Source organism: Salvelinus fontinalis, chromosome 3 (assembly GCF_029448725.1).
Source record: "Salvelinus fontinalis isolate EN_2023a chromosome 3, ASM2944872v1, whole genome shotgun sequence".
NCBI classification, from domain to species: Eukaryota; Metazoa; Chordata; class Actinopteri; order Salmoniformes; family Salmonidae; genus Salvelinus; species Salvelinus fontinalis.
This window is the reverse complement of record NC_074667.1, coordinates 52,439,245-52,461,545: the sequence shown is the minus strand read 5'-3', so window position 1 is coordinate 52,461,545 and position 22,301 is coordinate 52,439,245. Positions and strand designations below refer to the sequence as shown.

General features: G+C 44.9%; 1 protein-coding gene across 1 annotated transcript; it reads right to left on the bottom strand.

The window, feature by feature from the left end:
* Positions 1-4,138: 4,138 nt before the first annotated feature.
* Positions 4,139-6,513, bottom strand: opn1sw2 (opsin 1 (cone pigments), short-wave-sensitive 2). The gene is made up of 5 exons (XM_055917344.1): positions 6,123-6,513; positions 5,651-5,819; positions 5,305-5,470; positions 4,584-4,823; positions 4,139-4,418 (listed from the first exon to the last, which is right to left on the bottom strand). The coding sequence occupies exons 1-5, from the start codon at positions 6,511-6,513 to the stop codon at positions 4,320-4,322; spliced, it is 1,065 nt and encodes a 354-aa protein (XP_055773319.1). The 3' UTR covers positions 4,139-4,319.
* Between the last annotated feature and the right edge of the window lie 15,788 nt (positions 6,514-22,301).

Sequence of the window (22,301 nt, the reverse complement as noted above, 5' to 3'; positions counted from 1 at the left end):
ATGGCTCAGATGGCGCTGGGAAGACGGATGGCTCAGATGGCGCTGGGAAGACAGATGGCTCAGATGGCGCTGGGGAGACGGATGGCTCAGATGGCGCTGGGGAGACGGATGGCTCTGGCCGGATATGGCGCACTGTAGACCTGGTGCGTGGTGCCGGAACTGGAGGCACCGTGCTAATGATAAGCACCTTCCTACTAGTGCGGGGAGCAGAGACAGGGCACACTGAACTCTCAAAGCGTACTCTATACCTGGTGCGTGGTACCGGCACTGGTGGCACCTGGCTGAGGGCACGCACCTCAGGACTAGTACGGGGAGAAGTGACAGTGTGTACAGGACTTGGGAGACGCACAGGTGGCTTAGTGCGTGGGGCCGGAACTGGAGGCACCGAACTGGATACACGCACTATAAGGAGAGTGCGTGGAGGAGGAACAGGGCTCTGGAAATGCACTGGTAGCCTAGTGCGTAATATAGGCACTGTAGGTACTAGGCTGGGGCGGGGAGGTGGCGCCGGAAATACCGGACCGTGCAGGCGTACTGGCTCTCTTGAGCATTGAGCCTGCCCAACCTTACCTGGTTGAATGCTCCCGGTCGCCCTGCCAGTGCGGCGAGGTGGAATAGCCCGCACTGGGCTATGCAGGCGAACCGGGGAAACCATGCGTAAGGCAGGTGCCATGTATGCCGGCCCGAGGAGACGCACTGGAGACCAGACGCGTTGAGCCGGCCTCATGACACCTGGCTCAATGCCCAATCTAGCCCTACCAGTGCGGGGAGGTGGAATAACCCGCACTGGGCTATGCACACGTACAGGAGACACCGTGCGCTCTACTGCGTAACACGGTGTCTGCCCGTACTCCCGCTCTCCACGGTTAGCCTGGGAAGTGGGCGCAGGTCTCCTACCTGCCCTTGGCCCACAACCCCTTAGTCCCCCCCCAAGAAATTTTTGGGAGTTACTCACGGGCTTTTCGGGCTTCCGTGCAAGACGTGTCCCCTCATAATTCCGGTTACGAGCTTGAATCTCCGGCTTCCATCCACGTCTCCTAGCTGCCTCCTCATACCAGCGCTCCTGGGCTGTGGCTGCCTCACTCTTCTCACGAGAGCAGCGATTTCCTCCAGTTTGCGCCCAGGGTCCTCTACCAGACAGGATCTCCTCCCAAGTCCAAAAGTCCTTGTTGCTCCGTCGAGCATTTTTCCCATACCGCTTGGTCTCTGTATTTTGGTGGGTGATTCTGACATAGCTGTCGCTTTCCTCATCCTCAGATGAGGTGAGGAGAGAAGGATCTTCTGACCAAAATGCGGAGTCTGGGAAATATGCCATCTTTATTTTATAACGAACACCGATGACAACGAAAACAAACACTTTCAAAACTTACAAAATAACAAACGACGTAGAACGGAACCTGAACATAAACTCACATAACAAACGTAAACTCACGGACAGGAACGGTACATCGAAACACACGAACAGCCAAACAGTCCCGTAAGTGAAACACATCGACAACGACGAAGACATCACAGGAGACAATCACCCACAAACACACAGTGATAATGCCCTACCTAAATATGACTCTTGATTAGAGGAAAATGCAAACCACCTGCCTCTAATCAAGAGCCATACCAGGCAAACCGAAACCAACATAGAAACAGGTAACATAGACTGCCCACCCAAAACACATGCCCTGACCAAAAACACATAAAAACTAACATAAATAGGTCAGGACTGTTACACTGCATCAGCCTATGAAAGATCTTAGACTTTATATCCACATACCAATGGCATTTCTGGAAAATAGGGCAACTTGGCCATCAGAGAGATATTTTAAACCTCCAAATTGAACGTTTACTTTTGTTCCACTTGGTCTGTCTCAAGTGTAGAGTGCAAATAATTGAATGATGCATCCTTGACTAGGCTACTAGCTACTAACGTTAGACAAAATAAAAAAATGCACGTTTTCACATATCTGACCATGTTTTTACTCATCCATTTCACACACACATCCATGTGCAATTACGGAAAAGAAATGGTTGACTCCAAAACAACAGTGCACTTTAACTGCGCCAAGTATTCTGTTGAGGAAAACACTGTCCACTGCTGGTCCTCGATGCTCGATTCAAATAACGCATTTGTGACCAAGTGAATGATTATAATAATGCATATAAAATGTTGTAAATGTACGTGTCGGCCTACACGTCTACGTAATAAATGTAAGCGATAATCAACGAGGAAAATGGAAAATAATGGAAAATAATGCAAAATGCAGCTCCTTATTAAATGTATTCTTAATCTACATTTTCAAGATTTTGGTGGGATTTGAACAATCCATGGCAATAACGAGGGGGTACCATATGAGGTTGGTGGTACTATAATTGGAGAGAACGGGTTAGTGGTATTGGCTGGAGTGGAATCAGTGGAATGGTATCAAAATATTATTATGAGCCTTCCTCCCCTCAGCAGCCTCCTGTAATTTGAACAGTCAGTCAAACACACGTGATCTAGTTGCTTTGATTATCAGAATGTGCCATTGGACTTCTGTTAAAGATGCTTTCATAAACAAGTGTTGGATTACATCTACAGATTTAGATCGACATTGCATCTTTGTATCTGTCCCATTATGGCTTCTGTGAGACATTGGGCAGCGCCACTGAAGCATCCCCATTTTGAAGTAGTCTGTTTTCTTCTTTTACTTCTTCTGTGAGTTGGCAAACAAACTGAAAGGGTTCACTGCCACCTAGAGTGTGTTGTTTGAATAGGTATAAAGCCAAGGTTGGCGATTTGCTGCCACCTGCAATTATAGAATGTTTCCTCATAAATATAATTAATTGGCTGATCCCTCCTAGTCACCTGGATGGAATTATGTTATCCTTCCTTAACCTATTGGAAGTCCCACCCAGTTGACAACTTAAAACATGGTGAAAGTCCTCAATGGCGCCGCCCATGCTAAAACAGGTTTTTGGGCACTAGGGTCCTCTATCTCTTTGATCACGTCCAACAAAATCAACAAATATAATTTTCTCATATGGAATTTGTCACGGGGATATAATCACGGCCAGCTGTGCAGGTTAGCATAGGGCTAAATGTGTCAGGTTAATGTGTCAGGTTAATCTAATGGGAAAAGCTAACGTGTAACGTTTGATCACGTGCATCTACTGTACTTCAACGATTTGAATTGGCTGATGCACATTTTGAGACGAAGAAAAAGTTTAAACTTAAACTTTTTCTAATGTTCACAAACATGGACTCGTTATGTAATCCAATGAGATTGTAGACTTTGGTGAAACAGATAATTAGAATCCAATAAATTTCTGTTAAACTGTCAACATATGTTCGATGGGCTTCCCCAGTTTTCTCACAGTAAATCCTGTTTATCTCCATGTTCTATGTAGCATTAAGTTCAGTTCAGAAGTAGCCTTACTAGTCTAAGCCATATGATTGTAAATAATAGGCTTCAGGAAATTACAATTGCTATCAATACCCTTTTATTTTTCAACACTTGTGTCTTAGTCTTAGTGCAGTATTGTGAAACATGCTCCCTGAAAAAAATTGACATTGTAGGATTGTGGAACATATAATGTGTATAAATATAGTCACATTACACTATGCATTATATAGTACATTCGTAGTAAAAAAAGAGTTCCAAAATGTCTCTTTGGCTATCCCTATAGGAAACCCCTTTTTGGTTCCAGGTATACACCTTTAGGGTTCCATGTAGAGCCCTCTGTCGAAAGGGTTCTACATGGAACCCAAAAGGGTTCTACCTGGAACCAAGAAGGGTTCTTCAAAGGGTTATTCTAGAGGAGAGCTGAAGATCCATTTAAGGTTCTAGATAGCACCTTTTTTTATTTACTGTATGATATGATGTATATGATGATATATGAATTCAAGATTGTTGGCAACTATTTAGAACAGCTGTGCTGCTACTGAAGTCCAAATTGTAATACTAATTTTCTGGCTACCAACTTATAGACCTATGTAAAGTGTATTTGCCCACTTAAACATTGAAAATGTACCTTTTGTGTTTTATTGTCTTGTTTTGAACCACGTTGAAGCAATGCATCATAATGCACTCTATTTAAAGTGAGTATAGCGACACAAACACCCAAACCAGTAAATTAGCTTTTTTTGTGTGCATTTATTCTCATCTCTCTTTAATGCAGTTAAATTGTTATAGCTACTCTTATAAGATTATCATACCACATATTTTTGACAACACCTTCAAGGACAAAACGTCCTGTTTAGTGCACATTCAATATTATTTACAATATACAAATGATCATACAGTAGCAACAGTTTAGCAAGTAAAATAAAAATAGAGATGCCCTCTTTAACCAGCAGAAGACACTTGAGTGACTGAGGATGTTGATGATGCTTCCTCATCATCCCCGGACTTCAATCCCAGCAAATTCATCATGCATGAGCGGAACTGAAAGTGAGGAGGAAGACAATCACTGATGGGGAAAATTATCATATGAAAACAATCATGTGACTAAATAAGGAAAAATTATTTACGGTATTAAGGTAACCATTCAACCTGTTAATTGTTCCAGTGAATACTCTTCCACAAGACACTTAAAAACTATAAACATACCAGCTTATTCATGAAGACATAAATGAGAGGGTTGTAGACTGTGGAGGCCTTGGAGAAACAGGAAGGTATGGTGGCCAATCTGAGATCAAAGGGTGCCCCGCGGTTTTGTACAACCCAGACAGCAAAGGAGGCGTAGGGCATCCAGCACACTAGGAAGCCCACCACCATCACCACCACCATCTTGGTGACCTCCTTCTCTGCCTTCTGGGTGGAGGCAGAGTCTGCCTGTGCCGCGGCAGCCTGTGCGGGGAGTTAAAGAGGACATGATTCCAGTGCTGTAGCAACAGCCTACTGATGTCTGTATCTCATCCCAAAGGTTTCCACTAATAATCACTATGACATGGATAGATTCCAAAATAAGCAGAAGAAAGCATGTTCTCAATCTAGAATGTCGCTAGGTTGATTCATTAAGATGGTGGTTAGTGTTTTGAAATGTTTATTTTCCTACCTTTCCTTTGAACCAGTTACCCTTTTTCATGTAGGCTTTTTCGTATACATTTTGCTAATTCCACTCGTCATTACTTAGATTACCATATTATATGTTATGTTAATCCTTGTATTGTAACTAAATATGTGCTACTTTATGACAATGAACTTGCCAAAAAAAAACTTCTGTGACTACATTGTTTTCTATGTATTGTTTCCCAGTGATTAACAATGCCCATGTTATCACGTAGCAACTAATTCAAAGAATCTCTTCCTATGTGTAACTTGCACATACCGCCTTCATCATGAAGAGCAGCTGGGCATAGCAGAAAACAATGACACTGAATGGGACTCCGAAGCAAAAGAAGAAGAGGAACATGACATAGGACTCATTGTTGTATTTGTTGTTTGTGGTGTACCAGTCTGGTCCACAGGAGCACTGGAGACCTTCTGGAATGTATCTGGGAAGAGAATGGATCACAGTCCTCACCTTCAAATTCAGGAACAGTGTTGCACAAGTGTTGTATCACATGTACAAACCAAAATTATTTGTGTGTGTGTGTGCGAACTTGCGTATGTGAGGTGTTTGTACACACAGAGAGAGAAAGAGACAGAGAGATAGGAGTGAAAATGACACTGACCTACTCCAGCCAAACAGAGGGGGAAGACTGGCAGCCAACCCAAACACCCAAGTGATTGCACAGCCAATTATTGCATGTGTGCTCTTGAATTGAAAGTTACCGACTGGCTTACAAATAACCAACCATCTTTCAAACGCCACTACTGAGAGAGACCATAAGCTCACCATACCTGCAATGACACAGAAAATAAAAGCACATACATGAATGGTTTATAGGGAGATGTGAATATCCTTTTTACTATGAGGAATTGCTAAAGCACTGCTACAGATGATCAATTTACCAAAGGATTGAAGCATACAAACTGTCAAAATAGATGTGAAATGACTAAATGAAAAGAAATGTGTGACACCAATACATTAATTTCAAATTGTACATATTAAGCTTGTATATTAATAGACAATAAAAAAGATGTTCAGATGCAATTGTGCTCATAGTATTTGTAGTCTATATATTTTCTATATATTTTTCTTACCGCCAAGAGTAGCTGTAAATCCCTCAATCTGGCATGCAACCGATCCCATGATAAAGTATCTGTAGCCAAAGGACAAGCTGGCGGTGGAGGATCCAAACATGGACACCAGCAGGTTAGCTATTGCCAAGTTCACCAGAATGTAGTTGAGATGGGATCGCAGCTTCTTGAACTGGATAGTACACACGATGGTAAGGACGTTGATAGCAGTGCCGGCAACAAATAGAAAGAACATGAAAAATGACATGCCATAGAAGATAGCACTGCCCGCCAGGTGGTCCTGAGGAACCAGGAAGGGGCTGAGTGAAGTGATGTTGTTGGTATCCAGCGCGATAGGGATGTAGAATCCCTCCTGGAGCTCCACGGGGCGAGCATTCGACCTCATTGTGTTCATTTTATTTGATAACAAATTTGTTTTAATATAATTTGTTTCCCCACTACCAAGGTCTTATAACTACAAAGATCTATTCCATTAAAAGGAGAAAAAGTAATTCAAAATGCGTTAATTGCCTGGTGTCTACCTCAGGAGCTGGAAGGTTGACCGCATGTCCTGTTGGGGAACTAAGTGGACTTTTATAAGGCCTTAAGAGTGATATCACAGTGCCCCACCCTCAAATGAAAGATGTCAAGTCATTTCCTCAACACACAAGTCTTCTCATACAACCACACACACCTGCACATGTATATAAGACACAGTCCCTGAACTTAATCTTCTTTCCGTGCAGAAAAACCTGGATGATAAGGATGATCCCATTTACATAGATAGCAGTTCAGTGTTACTGCAACCAGCTAATCTTCTTTCCAATGCTGTTAAGCCGGCTAATGGTACGCATTTCAGCCTTTTGTAATCTGCACTCTGCTGGTTTAACTCTGGCTTTGTGCTGGATGTCTTGGTCTTTAGGGACTTATCCATAAATGCTTTTGACGGAGTTATCCTGCAGTGCCATCAACACTTTCTTCAGAAACAGAGGACTGAATCGCACAAACAATTGAAATAGGGTAACATGAAAAAATAGCTCACACAGAGGTCTTTGGTGTTTATCTAATAAGCTTACAACAGCTATCCTGACTGTTTGTAACCTTTAAACATTTGTGAATTACTTTGACAAATTCCTACAAATGGATATTTTGTTGCTAATGTTTACCTCAAATGTTGACTTGATTGTTGGCTTGACTGCTTGATTAATCCTTAGTTTAATGCTACAAAACGTTTGCAATACAACCTTCTGCTTATGTACTGATGTAATTATTTGACAATGTTTTTGTCCATTTAGGGGAGCTTTTTGGCTCAAGAGGCAAATATTCTGTATAGAATTCAGGTATAGGCCTTCACGCTTAAGCAAACAAAAGAAGTAGGAGGGCTGCTTAACAAAAATTACAGGAATCTAATAATGATTTTTTGAAAAGTGTAAAGGGAGATATGCACGAAAATGCAAGAGGTCATCCAGACAAATAAGACTAAATTCATCGGAGACTTCTCAAATGATTCTGATAAAGACCAGCATGGTTTAAGTTGTTTTATTATTTACAGATAAACTTGTTCTGGCTTTTGTTGAGGTGAAAAATCCAATAATGTCACTAAAATAATCAAAGAATATTTACATAACAGCTTCTAAAAAGCTATTTTCTGTCAATAAATTAGGATTATTAAGTATGAAGAACATATTTTAAGTTGCATCATTATATTCAAATAGTTCATTTTTCAACTATTAGCAATTTATTGCTGGGCTGAGTGAGAAATGTTTAACCAGGAAAAGGACAAATGGTAAACAGGTGTTGGAGCACTCAAAAACCAGGCATATACTGTATACTGTATATAACTCTTCTTACACTCAGGCATTATTCCATTATGAATACAGGTTGAAATTAAATTTCATGATTATGAGAAATGTCAAAAAATCTTGCCGCTTAGGAGTAATTCTCATCGATAACAAGTTTGAGAAATACATGCCCTTACCTATGACCCAGCCACATACATAAAAAAAATCAAAATTTTAACAATATAATTATGAAGCCAAATCAATTGTTTTAAATGAGAGCAATGCATTGGGGGAGGAGCTATGGTTATGCTGCGCTGCCACTGAGGGAGGTTTCAACCGTTGACACAGCAGCAGATCTGTAAACCAACTCATAATGGCACTTTACATTTAATGCGTTCTGTTTTAAAACCGACCTTAAAGGAGAAGTAGGACTTTCATCCACAAATGTACCTGCATTTTTATTAAATGTAAATGGTTTATAAGTGAATATCATAATGTAGTTATGTTTTTAGATTCTTCTTCCAGTTAGTGGATATCTTATTTTTTTCAAAGACATTTTAGCTGAATCTAGCGTAGAATCATGGGAACTTGTTGCACTATATACTGAAGTTGCCTCCGTGCCAAGGCACGTGTTCCTAGGCAACCTCCCTGGACTTGCCCTGGCAGGCTTGCTCCCCCCTTGGGCCGTGGCTGAAGCCAGTGTGAGAAACTTGCTAGCAAACTAAGCTAAATAAATACTGACCTCAACCACATTGAAACGCTTTGGGATGAATTGAAACGCCGACTGCGAGCCAAGCCTAATAGCTCAACAGCAGTGCCCGACCTCACTAATGCTCTTGTGGCTGAATGGAAGCAAGTCCCTGCAGCAATGTTCCAGCATCTAATGAAAGACTTCCCAGAAGAGTGGAGGCTGTTAGAGCAGCAAAGGGGGGACCAACTCCATATTAAGGCCCATGGTTTTGGAATGAGATGTTTGACGAGCAGGTCTCCACATACCTTTGGTCATGTAGTGTATGATAGACAGTAGTCAGAGCACGTCTCCAGAGACGATGAGCATGAGGTGAGCATGTTAATCCTTCTGTAGGATTCATTGCAGCCAGCATGTCGAACCCCTAAAATCAATGAGTCACTCTGAAAAACTCATTATGACTATCAAGTCTGTAAAAAGAGTAATTCAAAAAGAATGAATCATTCACGAACTGCACATCACTACTCCGAACCAGAAAACCTCTTTGCTAGATCCAAGATTCTTTAAATAGACAAAGCAAGGAAAGTAAACTTCAAAATGTGATGTAGTTTTTGGTAGATTTCCAGCAGTTGTTTGTAAATAATGCATCCTGCAATGTTCAAAAACAACTTACTCAACCTTTACTTCTTCTTCTATTAACGGTGGTTGGCATCCAATTTGATGCATTACCGCCACCTACTAGACTGGAGTACAACTCCCTTATACTTTGATTGAAAAATAAAAATGCACTAAATAAATACCCTACCATCTAACACTACACTCACTCATTTCAACATTATATACAATTTTATGAACACCACCCTACTCCACTAATTAAATGTATTCATTGCTACCTCATGCCATCATCCTGAAAGGATGGGACATCACCACTTAACACACCCTGTAACTCTTCTGATGTCAAGTCTTGCACACCCAAATACCTCTCTGCAGCTGCCACCACAACCTCAATTTTCTGTGACTTCCGTTCCATCCCTGCAGTACAGTTGATAACCATTGCTATAAATGCTAAAAATCCAATCTTACTGAAACTTATATCACATTTTTTCCTATTCCTCTGTACTGGTATATCTCAACTACTCTCACCACTCCTCCCCCTTAACCCATCTTCCTCTACTTTCTTCACTGCCGCAGCAAAAGACAACTTCTGCACTACTCTAACCCTGGAAACCTCAACCTGCCTCTCTCGCACGCTCCATGGGCACCGCTACAATTAACACATTCCACCACTTTCCCCAATACTACACCTTCCTTTGTCTCATGCCCTTCTGCACATTTATAACACCTTGGACCCTACATCCTACACACTGCTGCCACATGCCCATAAGCTTGACACCCGTAACATCGTAATGTATTCGGCACATGTGCTCGTACAGGATAACTTATACAGTTGAAGTCGAAATTTACATAGACTTAGGTTGGAGTCATTAAAACTTGTTTTTCAAACACTCCACAAATTTCTGGTTAACAAACTATAGTTTTGGCAAGTCGGTTAGGACATCTACTTTGTGCATGACGCAAGTAATTTTTCCAACAATTGTTTACGGACAGATTGTTTCACTTATAATTCACTGTATCACAAGTCCAGTGGGTCAGAAGTTTACATACACTAAGTTGACTGTGCCTTTAAACAGCTGTAAAATTCCATAAAATGATGTCATGGCTTTAGAAGCTTCTGATAGGCTAATTGACATAATTTCAGTCATGGAGCTGTACCTGTGGATGTATTTCAAGGCCTACCAAACAATAGTACGCAAGTATCAACACCATGGGACCACGCAGCCGCCATACCGCTCAGGAAGGAGATGCGTTCTGTCTCTAGAGATGAACGTACTTTGGTGCAAATCATTCCCAGAACAACAACAAAGGACCTTGTGAAGATGCTGGGGGAAACAGGTACAAAAGTATCTATATCCACAGTAAAACGAGTTCTATATCGACATAACCTGAAAGGCCGCTCAGCATGAAGAAGCCACTGCTCCAAAACCGCCATAAAAAAGCCAGACTACGGTTTGCAACTGCACATGGGGACAAAGATCATACTTTTTGGAGAAATGTCCTCTGGTCTGATGAAACAAAAATAGAACTGTTTGGCCATAATGACAATCGTTATGTTTGGAGGGAAAAGGGGGAGGCTTGAAGCACCGGGATGACAGCATCATGTTGTGGGGGTGCTTTACTGCAGGATGGACTGGTGCACTTCACAAAATAGATGGCATCATGAGGCAGGAAAATTATGTGGATATATTGAAGCAACAAAACAGTCCAAGATGGCGTAGCAGTGCAGACGTTGTTTGTCGTTGTAAATGTATATACTTTTTTTGTATATATTTCAATCTCTTTTTCCATTTTTTAAATTAAATATACCTTCCGGCAACCCGCCTCACCCAATGTGATACTATTTTTAGACCTTATAGCTAGAACCTCCATCAGAGGCTAGCCATCAGCAGCTAACCAGCTAATTAGCTACTATCTATTTAGTCATTGTTAGCCACTGCTAGTGGCCTTTACCTTTAGCTCAGACACCAGCCTCTTTTAGCCTGGATAATACTTGCCAGTCTGCACAGTGCGATATCAATCCTGAGCATACCGGACTGCTTTCCTCCACTACAACACCGGATTCCTGCCGTAAGCCATGGACCATTACTCCTGATCATCGCAGCTAGCTAGCTGCTACTGAGCGGCACAGCCCCAAAGCTAGCCTTGAGCCAGGCCCATTTCCCGGCCTGCTCAGTGGACCCTATGATCACTCGGCTACACAGCTGATGCCTCGCGGACTCTTCACTAACACAACTAGAATACACTACATCACCGGATTCCTGCTGTAAGCTCTGGACCTTTGCATCGGATCATCACAGCTATCTAGTTGCTACCGAGTGTTTATAGTGGCTAACGCCCTTGTCCTGAAGCTAGCACCAGTTATCCTCGAGCCAGACATATCTCCCTTTTAGCAAACAAAATTACTCCAACTACAAACCTCTTTTGCCAATTAGCCTGGACCCTTTGTCGACACGGAACTCCGACTGATCTATCACGACTGGTCTGCTGACGTAATTCCGTCCAATGTGCCCTCAATCGGCCTTTACCGGACACCGGTGAAGACGTTTCTGCTAGTCCCAGTCTGCTAGCTCGCTGTGTCTCCCGCTTGCTAGCAAAGTAACGACTACCTAGCGGCTTCCCTGTTTCATCTATTGGTGTTCACTGGACCCTATGATCACTTGGCTACATAGCTGATGCCTGCTGGACTGTTCATTAATCACGGTACTCCATTTTGTTTATTTTGTTTATCTGTTGGCCCCAGCCTCGAACTCAGGCTGTGTAGTTAACTGATCCTCTCTGCCCATTCATCGCCATTTTACCTGTTGTTGTTGACTTAGCTGATTAGCTGTTGTTGTCTTACCCGTTGTTGTCTTAGCTATCTCTCCCAATCAACACCTGTGATTGCTTTATACCTCGCTTTATGGCTCTCTCTAATGTCAATATGCCTTGTATACTGTTGTTTAGGGTAGTTATCATAGTTTTTTGTACTGCGGAGCCCCTAGTCCCACTCAACATGCCTCAGATACCTATTTTGTCCCACCTCCCACTCATGCGGTGACCTCACCCAGCATAACTAGTGCGTCCAGAGATGCAAACTCTCTTATCGTCATTCAATGCCTAGGTTTACCTCCACTGTACCCGCACCCTACCATACCCTTGTCTGTACATTATGCCCTGAAACTATCCTACAACGGCCAGAAATTTGCTCCTTTTATTCTCTGTCCCCAACGCACTAGACGACCAGTATTGATGGCCTTTAGCCGTACACACATCCTACTCCTCCTCTATTCCTCGGGTGATGTAGAGGTTAAACCAGGCCCTGTGTGTCCCCAGGCACTCTCATTTGTTGACTTCTGTAACCGTAAAAGCCTTGGTTTCATGCATGTTAACATTAGAAGATTCCTCCCTAAATGTGTTTTACTCACTGCTTTAGCACACTCCGCCAACCCTGATGTCCTTACCGTGTCTGAATCCTGGCTTAAGAAGGCCACCAAAAGTCCTGAAATTTCCAACTCCAACTCCAACTTTTTACATCAAGATAGAACTGCCAAAGGGGGAGGAGTTAGCCTGCAAAGTTCTGTCATACTTTCCAGGTCTGTGCCCAAACAGTTCAAGCTTCTAATTTAAAAAAATATTCTCTTCAGGAATAAGTCTCTCGCGGTTGCCGCCTGTTATAGACCCCCCTCAGCTCCCAGCTGTGCCCTGAACACCATATGTGAATTGATTGCCCCCCCATCGATCGTCAGAGTTTGTACTGCTAGGTGACCTAAACTGGGATATGCTTAACACCCCGCCGGGTGTCCTACTATCGAAGCTAGATGCCCTCAATCTCAAACAAATGATCAAGGAACCCACCAGGTACAACCCTAAATCTGTAACCATGGGCATGCTCATAGATATCATCCGTTAAACGCTACTGTCAAACGCTCCCTAAAACACTTCAGTGAGCAGGCCTTTCTAATCGACCTGGCCCTGGTATCCTGGAAGGATATTGACCTCATCCCGTCAGTAGAGGATGCCTGGTTGTTCTTTCAAATTTATTTCTTCACCATCTTAAATAAGCATGCCCCTTTCAAAAAATGTAGAACTAAGAAAAGATATAGCCCTTGGTTCACTCCAGACCTGACTGCCCTCGACCAGCACAAAAACATCCTGTGGCAGGGCCTCCCGGGTGGCGCAGTGGTCTAGGGCACTGCATCGCAGTGCTAACTGCGCCACCAGAGTCTCTGGGTTCGCCCCCAGGCTCTGTCGCAGCCGGCCGCGACCGGGAGGTCCGTGGGGCGACGCACAATTGGGCTAGTGTCGTCCGGGTTAGGGAGGGTTTGGCCGGTAGGGATTTCCTTGTCTCATCGCGCTCCAGCGACTCCTGTGGCGGGCTGGGCACAGTGCGCGCTAACCAAGGGGGCCAGGTGCACGGTGTTTCCTCCGACACATTGGTGCGGCTGGCTTCCGGGTTGGAGGCGCGCTGTGTTAAAGAAGCAGTGCGGCTTGGTTGGGTTGTGCCTCGGAGGACGCATGGCTTTCGACCTTCGTCTCTCCCGAGCCCGTACGGGAGTTGTAGCGATGAGACAAGATAGTAATTACTAGCGATTGGACACCACGAAAATTGGGGAGAAAAAGGGGCTAAAAAATTTATAATATATATATTTTTTTTAATAAAAAAATAAAAAACATCCTGTGGCGGACTGCACTTGCATCGAATAGTCCCTGCGATATGCAACTGTTCAGTGAAGTCAGGAACCTGTAACAGTCCTGACCTATTTATGTTAGTTTTTATGTGTTTATGGTCAGGGCGTTAGTTTTGGGTGGGCAGTCTATGTTATCTGTTTCTATGTTGTTTTTGGTTTGCCTGGTATGGCTCTTGATTAGAGGCAGGTGGTTTGCGTTTTCCTCTAATCAAGAGTCATATTTAGGTAGGGCATTCTCACTGTTTGTTTGTGGGTGATTGTCTCCTGTGATGTCTTCGTTGTGTTCGATGTTATTCACTATCGGGGCTGTTTGGCTGTTCGTACGTTTCGATGTAACGTTCCTGTTCGTGAGTTTACGTTTGTCGATGTAAGTTTATGTTCAGGTTCCGTTCGTTACGTTTTGTTATTTTGTGTAAGTTTTGAAAGTGTTTTGTTTTTGTTTAGTGGCCGTCGTATTTGTAATAAAGATGGCTTATTTCCCTGATTCCGCATTTTGGTCTGAAGATCCTTCTCTCCTCACCTCATCTGAGGATGAGGAAAGCGACAGCCGTAACAGAATCACCCACCACGCTAAGACCAACAAACAGAGACCAAGCGGTATGGGAATGCTCGACGGCGCAACAAGAACTTCTGGACTTGGGAGGAGATCTTGGACGGTAGAGGACCTTGGGCTCAACCAGGGGAATATCGCCGTCCAAAGGAGGAATTGGAAGCAGCGAAGGCTGAGCGGCGCTGGTATGAGGAGGCAGCGCGACGACGCGGTTGGGAGCCCGTGAGTCAGACCAAAAAATTTCTTGGGGGGGGGCACACGAGGAGTGTGGCAAAGCCGGGTAAGATACCCGAGCAAACTCCCCGTGCTTACCGTGGAGGTAGAAGGCGTCGTACTGGTAAGACACCGTGTTATGCGGTAAAGCGCACGGTGTCCCCAGTACGCGTGCTTAGCCCAGTGCGGGCTATTCCACCTTGCCGCACTGGGAGGGCTAGGTTGGGCATCGAGCCGGGTGCCATGAAGCCGGCCCAACGTAGCTGGTCTCCAGTACGTCTCCTCGGGCCGGTGTACATGGCACCAGCCTTACAGGTGGTGTCCCCGGTTCGCCTGCATAGCCCAGTGCGGGCTATTCCACCTCGCCGCACTGGCAGGGCTACGGGGTTCATTCAACCTGGTAGGGTTGGGGAGGCTCGGTGCTCAAGAGCACGTGTCCTCCTTCACGGTCCGGTAGACCCGGTGCCACCTCCATGTACCAGTCCTCCGGTGGCAGCCCCCCGTACCAGGCTGTCTCTCCGGGTTCTCTCTCCTGCTGTTTCCTCCTCTCCAGCGCAGCCGGTGCCTAGACCACGCACCAGGCTGTCTCTCCTTCTCCTCCCTACAGAGCTATCCGTCTCCCCAGCGCCATCTGAGCCATCCGTCTCCTCAGCGCCATCTGAGCCATCCGTCTCCCCAGCGCCATCTGAGCCATCCGTCTCCCCAGCGCCATCTGAGCCATCCGTCTCCCCAGCGCCATCTGAGCCATCCGTCTCCTCAGCGCCATCTGAGCCATCCGTCTCCCCAGCGCCATCTGAGCCATCCGTCTCCCCAGCGCCATCTGAGCCATCCGTCTCCCCAGCGCCATCTGAGCCATCCGTCTCCCCAGCGCCATCTGAGCCATCCGTCTCTCCAGCGCCATCTGAGCCATCCGTCTCCCCAGCGCCGTCTGAGCCATCCGTCTGCCATGAGCCTGCAAAGCCGCCCGTCTGCCATGAGCCTGCAAAGCCGCCCGTCTGCCATGAGCCCACAGAGCCATCCGCCAGACAGGAGCCGCTAGAGCCGTCAGCCAGACAGGAGCCGCTAGAGCCGTCAGCCAGACAGGATCTGCCAGAGCCGCCAACCAGACAGGATCTGCCAGAGCCGCCAACCAGACAGGATCTGCCAGAGCCGCCAACCAGACAGGATCTGCCAGAGCCGCCAACCAGACAGGATCTGCCAGAGCCGCCAACCAGACAGGATCTGCCAGAGCCGCCAGCGAGCCATGAGCAGCCAGAGCCGTCAGAGAGCCATGAGCAGCCAGAGCCGTCAGAGAGCCATGAGCAGCCAGAGCCGTCAGAGAGCCATGAGCAGCCAGAGCCGTCAGAGCCGTCAGCCTGCCATGAGCGTCGAGAGCCGTCAGCCTGCCATGAGCGTCGAGAGCCGTCAGTCTGCCATGAGCGTCGAGAGCCGTCAGCCTGCCATGAGCGTAGAGAGCCGTCAGCCTGCCATGAGCGTCGAGAGCCGTCAGCCTGCATGGACCTGCCAGAGCCGTCCAGCCAGGACCTGCCAGAGCCGTCCAAACAGGACCTGCCAGAGTCCTTCAGCCGGGATCTGCCCCTTGTCCCGGTGTTGCCCCTTGTCCCGGTGCTGCCCCTTGTCCCGGTGCTGCCCCTTGTCCCGGTGCTGCCCCTTGTCCCGGTGCTGCCCCTTGTCCCGGTGCTGCCCCTTGTCCCGGTGCTGCCCCTTGTCCCGGTGCTGCCCCTTGTCCCGGTGCTGCCCCTTGTCCCGGTGCTGCCCCTTATTCCGGTGCTGGTCCTTATCCTGGTGCTGCCCCTTGTTCCGGTGCTGCCCCTTGTCCCGGTGCTACCCCTTGTCCCGGTGCTGCCCCTTGTCCCGGTGCTGGCTGTTTATTTTGGGGAAAGTAGTTTTAGGGTGGTCAGTGGAGGGGGTAGACAGAAGAGGGGAGTGACTATGGTGGTGTGGGGACAGCGTCCTGAGCCGGAACCACCACCGTGGTCAACTGCCCACCCGGACCCTCCCCTGGACTTTGTGCTGGTGCGCCCGGCGTTCGCACCTTGAGGGGGGGGTACTGTAACAGTCCTGACCTATTTATGTTAGTTTTTATGTGTTTATGGTCAGGGCGTTAGTTTTGGGTGGGCAGTCTATGTTATCTGTTTCTATGTTGTTTTTGGTTTGCCTGGTATGGCTCTTGATTAGAGGCAGGTGGTTTGCGTTTTCCTCTAATCAAGAGTCATATTTAGGTAGGGCATTCTCACTGTTTGTTTGTGGGTGATTGTCTCCTGTGATGTCTTCGTTGTGTTCGATGTTATTCACTATCGGGGCTGTTTGGCTGTTCGTACGTTTCGATGTAACGTTCCTGTTCGTGAGTTTACGTTTGTCGATGTAAGTTTATGTTCAGGTTCCGTTCGTTCCGTTTTGTTATTTTGTGTAAGTTTTGAAAGTGTTTTGTTTTTGTTTAGTGGCCGTCGTATTTGTAATAAAGATGGCTTATTTCCCTGATTCCGCATTTTGGTCTGAAGATCCTTCTCTCCTCACCTCATCTGAGGATGAGGAAAGCGACAGCCGTAACAGAACCAATACACACAGTCAGTTACGAAGGCAAAGGCTAGCTTTTTCAAACAGAAATTTGCATCCTGTAGCTCTAACTCCCAAAAGTTTTGCAACACTGTAAAGTCTATGGAGAATAAGAGCACTTCCTCCCAGATGCCCACTGCACCTAGGCTAGGAAACACTGTCACCACCGATAAATCCACGATAATCGAGAATTTCAATAAGCATTTCTCTACAGCTGGCTATGATTTCCTACTGGCTACCCCAACCCCGGCCAACAGCTCTGAACCCCCCCCCCCCCCCCCCCCCCGCAGCTACTTTCCCAAGGCTCCCCAGCTTCTCCTACACCCAAATCCAGATAGCAGATATTCTGAAAGAGCTGCATACCTGGACCCGTACAAATCAGCTGGACTAGACAACCTGGACCCTCTTTCTAAAATTATCCGCCGCCATTGTTGCAACCCCTATTACCAGTCTGTTCAACCTCTCTTTCATATCATCCGAGATTCCTAAAGATTGGAAAGCTGCCGCGGTCATCCCCCTTATTAAAGGGGGTGACACTCTAGACCCAAACTGTTACAGACCTTTATCCATCCTGCCCTGCCTTTCTAAAGTCTTTGAAAGCCAAGTTAACAAACAGATCACTGACCGTTTCGAATCCCACCATAACTTCTCCGGTGTGCAATCTGGTTTCCGAGCTGGTTACCTCAGCCACACTCAAGGTACTAAACAATATCATAACCACCATCGATAAAAGACAGTACTATGCACCTGGCCAAGGCTTTCGACTCTGTCAATCACCGTATTCTTATCGGCAGACTCAACAGCCTTGGTTTCTCAAATGACTGCCTCGCATGGTTCACCAACTACTTCTCAGATAGAGTTCAGCGTGTCAAATCGGAGGGCCTGTTGTCCGGACCTCGGGCAGTCTCTATGGGGGTACCACAGGGTTCAATTCTCGGGCCGACTCTTTTCTCTGTATATTTCAACGATGTCGCTCTTGCTGTGGGTGATTCCTTGTTCCACCTTTACACAGACAACACCATTCTGTATACATCTGGCACCTCTTTGGACACTATGTTAACAAACCTCCAAACGAGCTTCAATGCCATACAACACTCCTTCCGTGGCCTCCAACTGCTTTTAAACGCTAGTAAAACTAAATGTATGCTCTTCAACCAATTGCTGCCCGCACCCGCCCGCCCGACTAGCATCACTACTCTGGACGGTTCTGACTTGGAATATGTGCACAACTGCAAATACCTAGGTGTCTGGCTAGACTGTAAACTCTCCTTCCAGACTCATATTAAGCATCTCCAATCCAAAATTAAATCTAGAATCGGTTTCCTATTTCGCAACAACGCCTCCTTCTCTCATGCTGCCAAACATACCCTCGTATAACGGACTATCCACTAATCCTCGACTTCGGCGATGTCATTTACAAAATAGCCTCCAACACTCTACTCAGCAAAATGGATGCAGTCTATCACAGTGCCATCCGTTTTGTCACCAAAGCCCCATATACCACCCACCACTGCGACCTGTATGCTCTCGTCGGCTGGCCCTCGCTACATATTCGTCGCCAGACCCACTGGCTCCAGGTCATCTATAAGTCTTTGCTAGGTAAAGCTCCGCCTTATCTCAGCTCACTGGTCACCATAGCAACACCCACCCGTAGCACGCGCTCCAGCAGGTATATCTCACTGGTCATCCCCAACGCCAGCCCGTCTTTGGCTGCTTTTCCTTCCAGTTCTCTGCTGCCAATGACTGGAACGAATTGCAAAAATTGCTGAAGTTGGAGACTTATATCTCCCTCACTAACTTTAAGCATCTGAGCAGCTTACCGATCGCTGCAGCTGTACACAGCCCATCTGTAAATAGCCCATCGAACTACCTACCTCATCCCCATATTGTTTTTAATTTACTTATTTTGCTCTTTTGCACACCGGTATTTCTACTTGCACATCATCATCTGCACATCTATCACTCCAGTGTTCATTTGCTAAATTGTAATTACTTCGCTACTATGGCCTATTTATTGCCTTACCTCCTTACTCCATTTGCACACACTGTATATAGATTTTTCTATTGTGTGTTGACTGTACTTTTGTTTATCCCACGTGTAACTCTGTTTTTGTTTTTTGTTGCACTGCTTTGCTTTATCTTGGCCAGGTCGCAGTTGTAAATGAGAACTTGTTCTCAACTGGCCTACCTGGTTAAATAAAGGTGAAATAAATGAACATCTCAAGACATCAGTCAGGAAGTTAAAGCTTGGTCGCAAATGGGTCTTCCAAATGGACAATGACCCCAAGCATACTTCCAAATTTATGTCAAAATGGCCTAAGGACAACAAAGTCATATTGGAATGACCATCACAAAGCCCTGACCTCAATCCCATAGACAATTTGTGGGCAGAACTGAAAAAGAGTGTGCGAGCAAGGAGGCCTACAAACCTGACTCAGTTACACCAGCTCTGTCAGGAGGAATGGGACAAAATTCACCCAACTTATTGTGGGAAGCTTGTGGAAGGCTACCCAAACGTTTGACCCAAATTTAACAATTTAACGGAAATGCTACCAAATACTAATTGAGTCTATGTAAACTTCTGACCCACTGGGAATGTGATGAAAGAAATAAAAGCTGAAATAAATAATTCTCTCTACTATTATTCTGACATTTCACATTCTTAAAATAAAGTGGTGATCCTAACTGACCTGAGACAGGGAATTTTTACTGGCATTAAATGTCAGGAATTGTGAAAAACTGAGTTTAAATATATTTGGCTAAGGTGTATGTAAACCTCTGACTTCAACTGTATATCCTAACTTCACTTTGTCGGGCAAAGGCTCAACTTCAAAACTCAAAAGAGCAATGACTCTTCTGTTTCCCCACTCTTGCCACCCTGTCTGCGTCGTATCAAATGAAGAGCATCACATACACCGGGAATCTTTCCCTTCAGCTGGTCAACTTTTATATTTACTGCTAGCCCAGTTATTTCTCCTTTCATTGGTGCCCTTTTCTTGAAAACGAAACAATTCACTTATCTTGCCATTCGTTTTACTCTGAGAGCATTCTCCCTGCGACCAACAGAAACAAACAATTATCACTAGACCACTTCTGGTTACCCTCACCGATTCCACATTACCCAATTATTTTTTCACCCACCGTGAAACCAGAAATGGATCAGCCAAGAGGCAAGAGTCCACTTTTTCCATTAACTTCACTCCTACTGTCAGACTCAGCTTTTTCCTGATCCTCGGTGCATACCTCTGTCTCGGTGCATAACTTCACCACACCTACCACCTCCGATACTTCACCCTCATTCACTTCCATTTCTCCTCCTGTCTCCAGCTCCCTCTGCTTACACTTTCTACCATTCTTCTTTAACAAACCATCTCCCTTTTCCCACCATTTTTATCCGACTCAAGCTCACCCTCTTCTTCCCTCTCTCAGACCTCCTCTCCCTCTCTTTTTCCCTCCATTCCTTCTCGGTTTTCCAAGAACACGTCTCCTTATGATAATACTGCACTACTCCTGACAACCATCTTGTTCTTGCTTTCTCTAGGGACTCCATTTCCGAGGCGTCCCTCGCCCATAAACAACTACAGGACAATACTTTATCCTTTATTAAAATATAACCCGCCTCGTTGCTTCGCTCCGCCAGCAAACTTTCTCAAAACATTTTTCATCAGCTGACTGCGATCTTTAGAGGGAGGGAGGACAGAGTTGGGTTCATCACACCTCCTTTCTCGCTACCTCGGTGTTGCCTCTCACTCAGAACAGGGTTGCTTACTCAACCTTTAACCTTAATTTTCTCCTTTTACTGAAGGTGCTTCAACAGGCACTCCCACAATCTCATTAATTAACACATTAGCTAATTAACAGGTGCGTCACCATAATTAAAGGTCTAATTCTGGCATACCAGAATTCTTGGAACTTACGTTGTAAAGGCTTAATTTGTGCTAATTACATGATACATTGATTTGATTAAGGTATCAAGGCTTGATTGTTTAGCACTTGGCTTGAGAAGGTTTACTGACCTCTTGAGAAGGTACATTTATACTTTAAAGAGCAAGGGCAAAAACTGAATAACAGGATATAAAAATTTTACTGAGTAATTTCTTACAGAAAATATATGAAATCTTAAAAAAACATATCCCAAAAATAAATTGCTTCTCAGAAAAAATATAATCTCAGAAAAATGCTACAATGTATATGTAGTGAACTCATGTCAAATTAAGAATGATGAAATTGTATTGATTTTAGGCAACCAAAGCTTATCAAAGTTTGGATAAAAAAGCTTAATCTGTGGAAAATATTAACAATTAACATGAGATGCATTTCACTTTTCACTTATCTGTTTTGTTCACTGAAAGTCAGGAAGTCATATGGTTAACATGTTTAATCAGGCTCTACACCCCCAGTAGCTTGACTTTCTGCTTAGATGTTCTTTTCTTTTACCTCTTTTGCGTCTAATTTAAATTGTCCACACTGCTGAATTTGTGTGATTTATGACCACTAGGGGAAGTTACTCAACAAGCATTTTGGGCTTTCCCCCTCCCTCCTGCACATACTGTTGTTTTTTCTAATTGTGCACAAACTGTCTTTCTATTTGAGCAAATAAATCAATTAATAAGACTGTCCTTTTGAAGTCTATTAGCGTACCTTGCTGTTATCTTAATTTGTTAATTGGCTAAGTAGTTAATTGGTTAATTACTCTCCTCCTTAGCACATCACACAGCCCCTCTCTCACACGTAGGCTACACATGCTCAAAGACACGCTAGTTTTCTTTACCTGTAGTTCTGGAACAACCATGAGCTCATAAATGTTTTAATATCAGATCTGCACATATAACTGACATTTGTTGTTCAAATATCCTATTAACGTCTTTTAAAAATGTTAGTTGCACGTGCATATCTATTTGGCCAATATTGAGTAACCTGACAGAGGAATTTTGTTTAACACCTAACTTTTTGTTTTTTTGCTTGTGTTTTGCTGCATTATACATTCCAAATGGCATATTGTGAAAGTAATGTACTTTAATATTTGTGTGTAACCGCTTAGTTCCTTGGTAGGTCAATATAATTAGCCATTCCCCCCCTACCGCCCCATTCACCTCATTCCCTCTCCTGCCTTCTTTGTCTTAATCCTTG

Coding starts and splice junctions, on each gene's coding strand:
- opn1sw2 (XM_055917344.1), bottom strand. CDS start 6,513: ATGAACACAATGAGGTCGAATGCTCGCCCCGTGGAGCTCCAGGAGGGA. Junction 5,820..6,122: donor ATTTACAGCTACTCTTGGCG/GTAAGAAAAATA, acceptor GTGTCATTGCAG/GTATGGTGAGCTTATGGTCT. Junction 4,824..5,304: donor TGCTCTTCATGATGAAGGCG/GTATGTGCAAGT, acceptor CTCCCCGCACAG/GCTGCCGCGGCACAGGCAGA.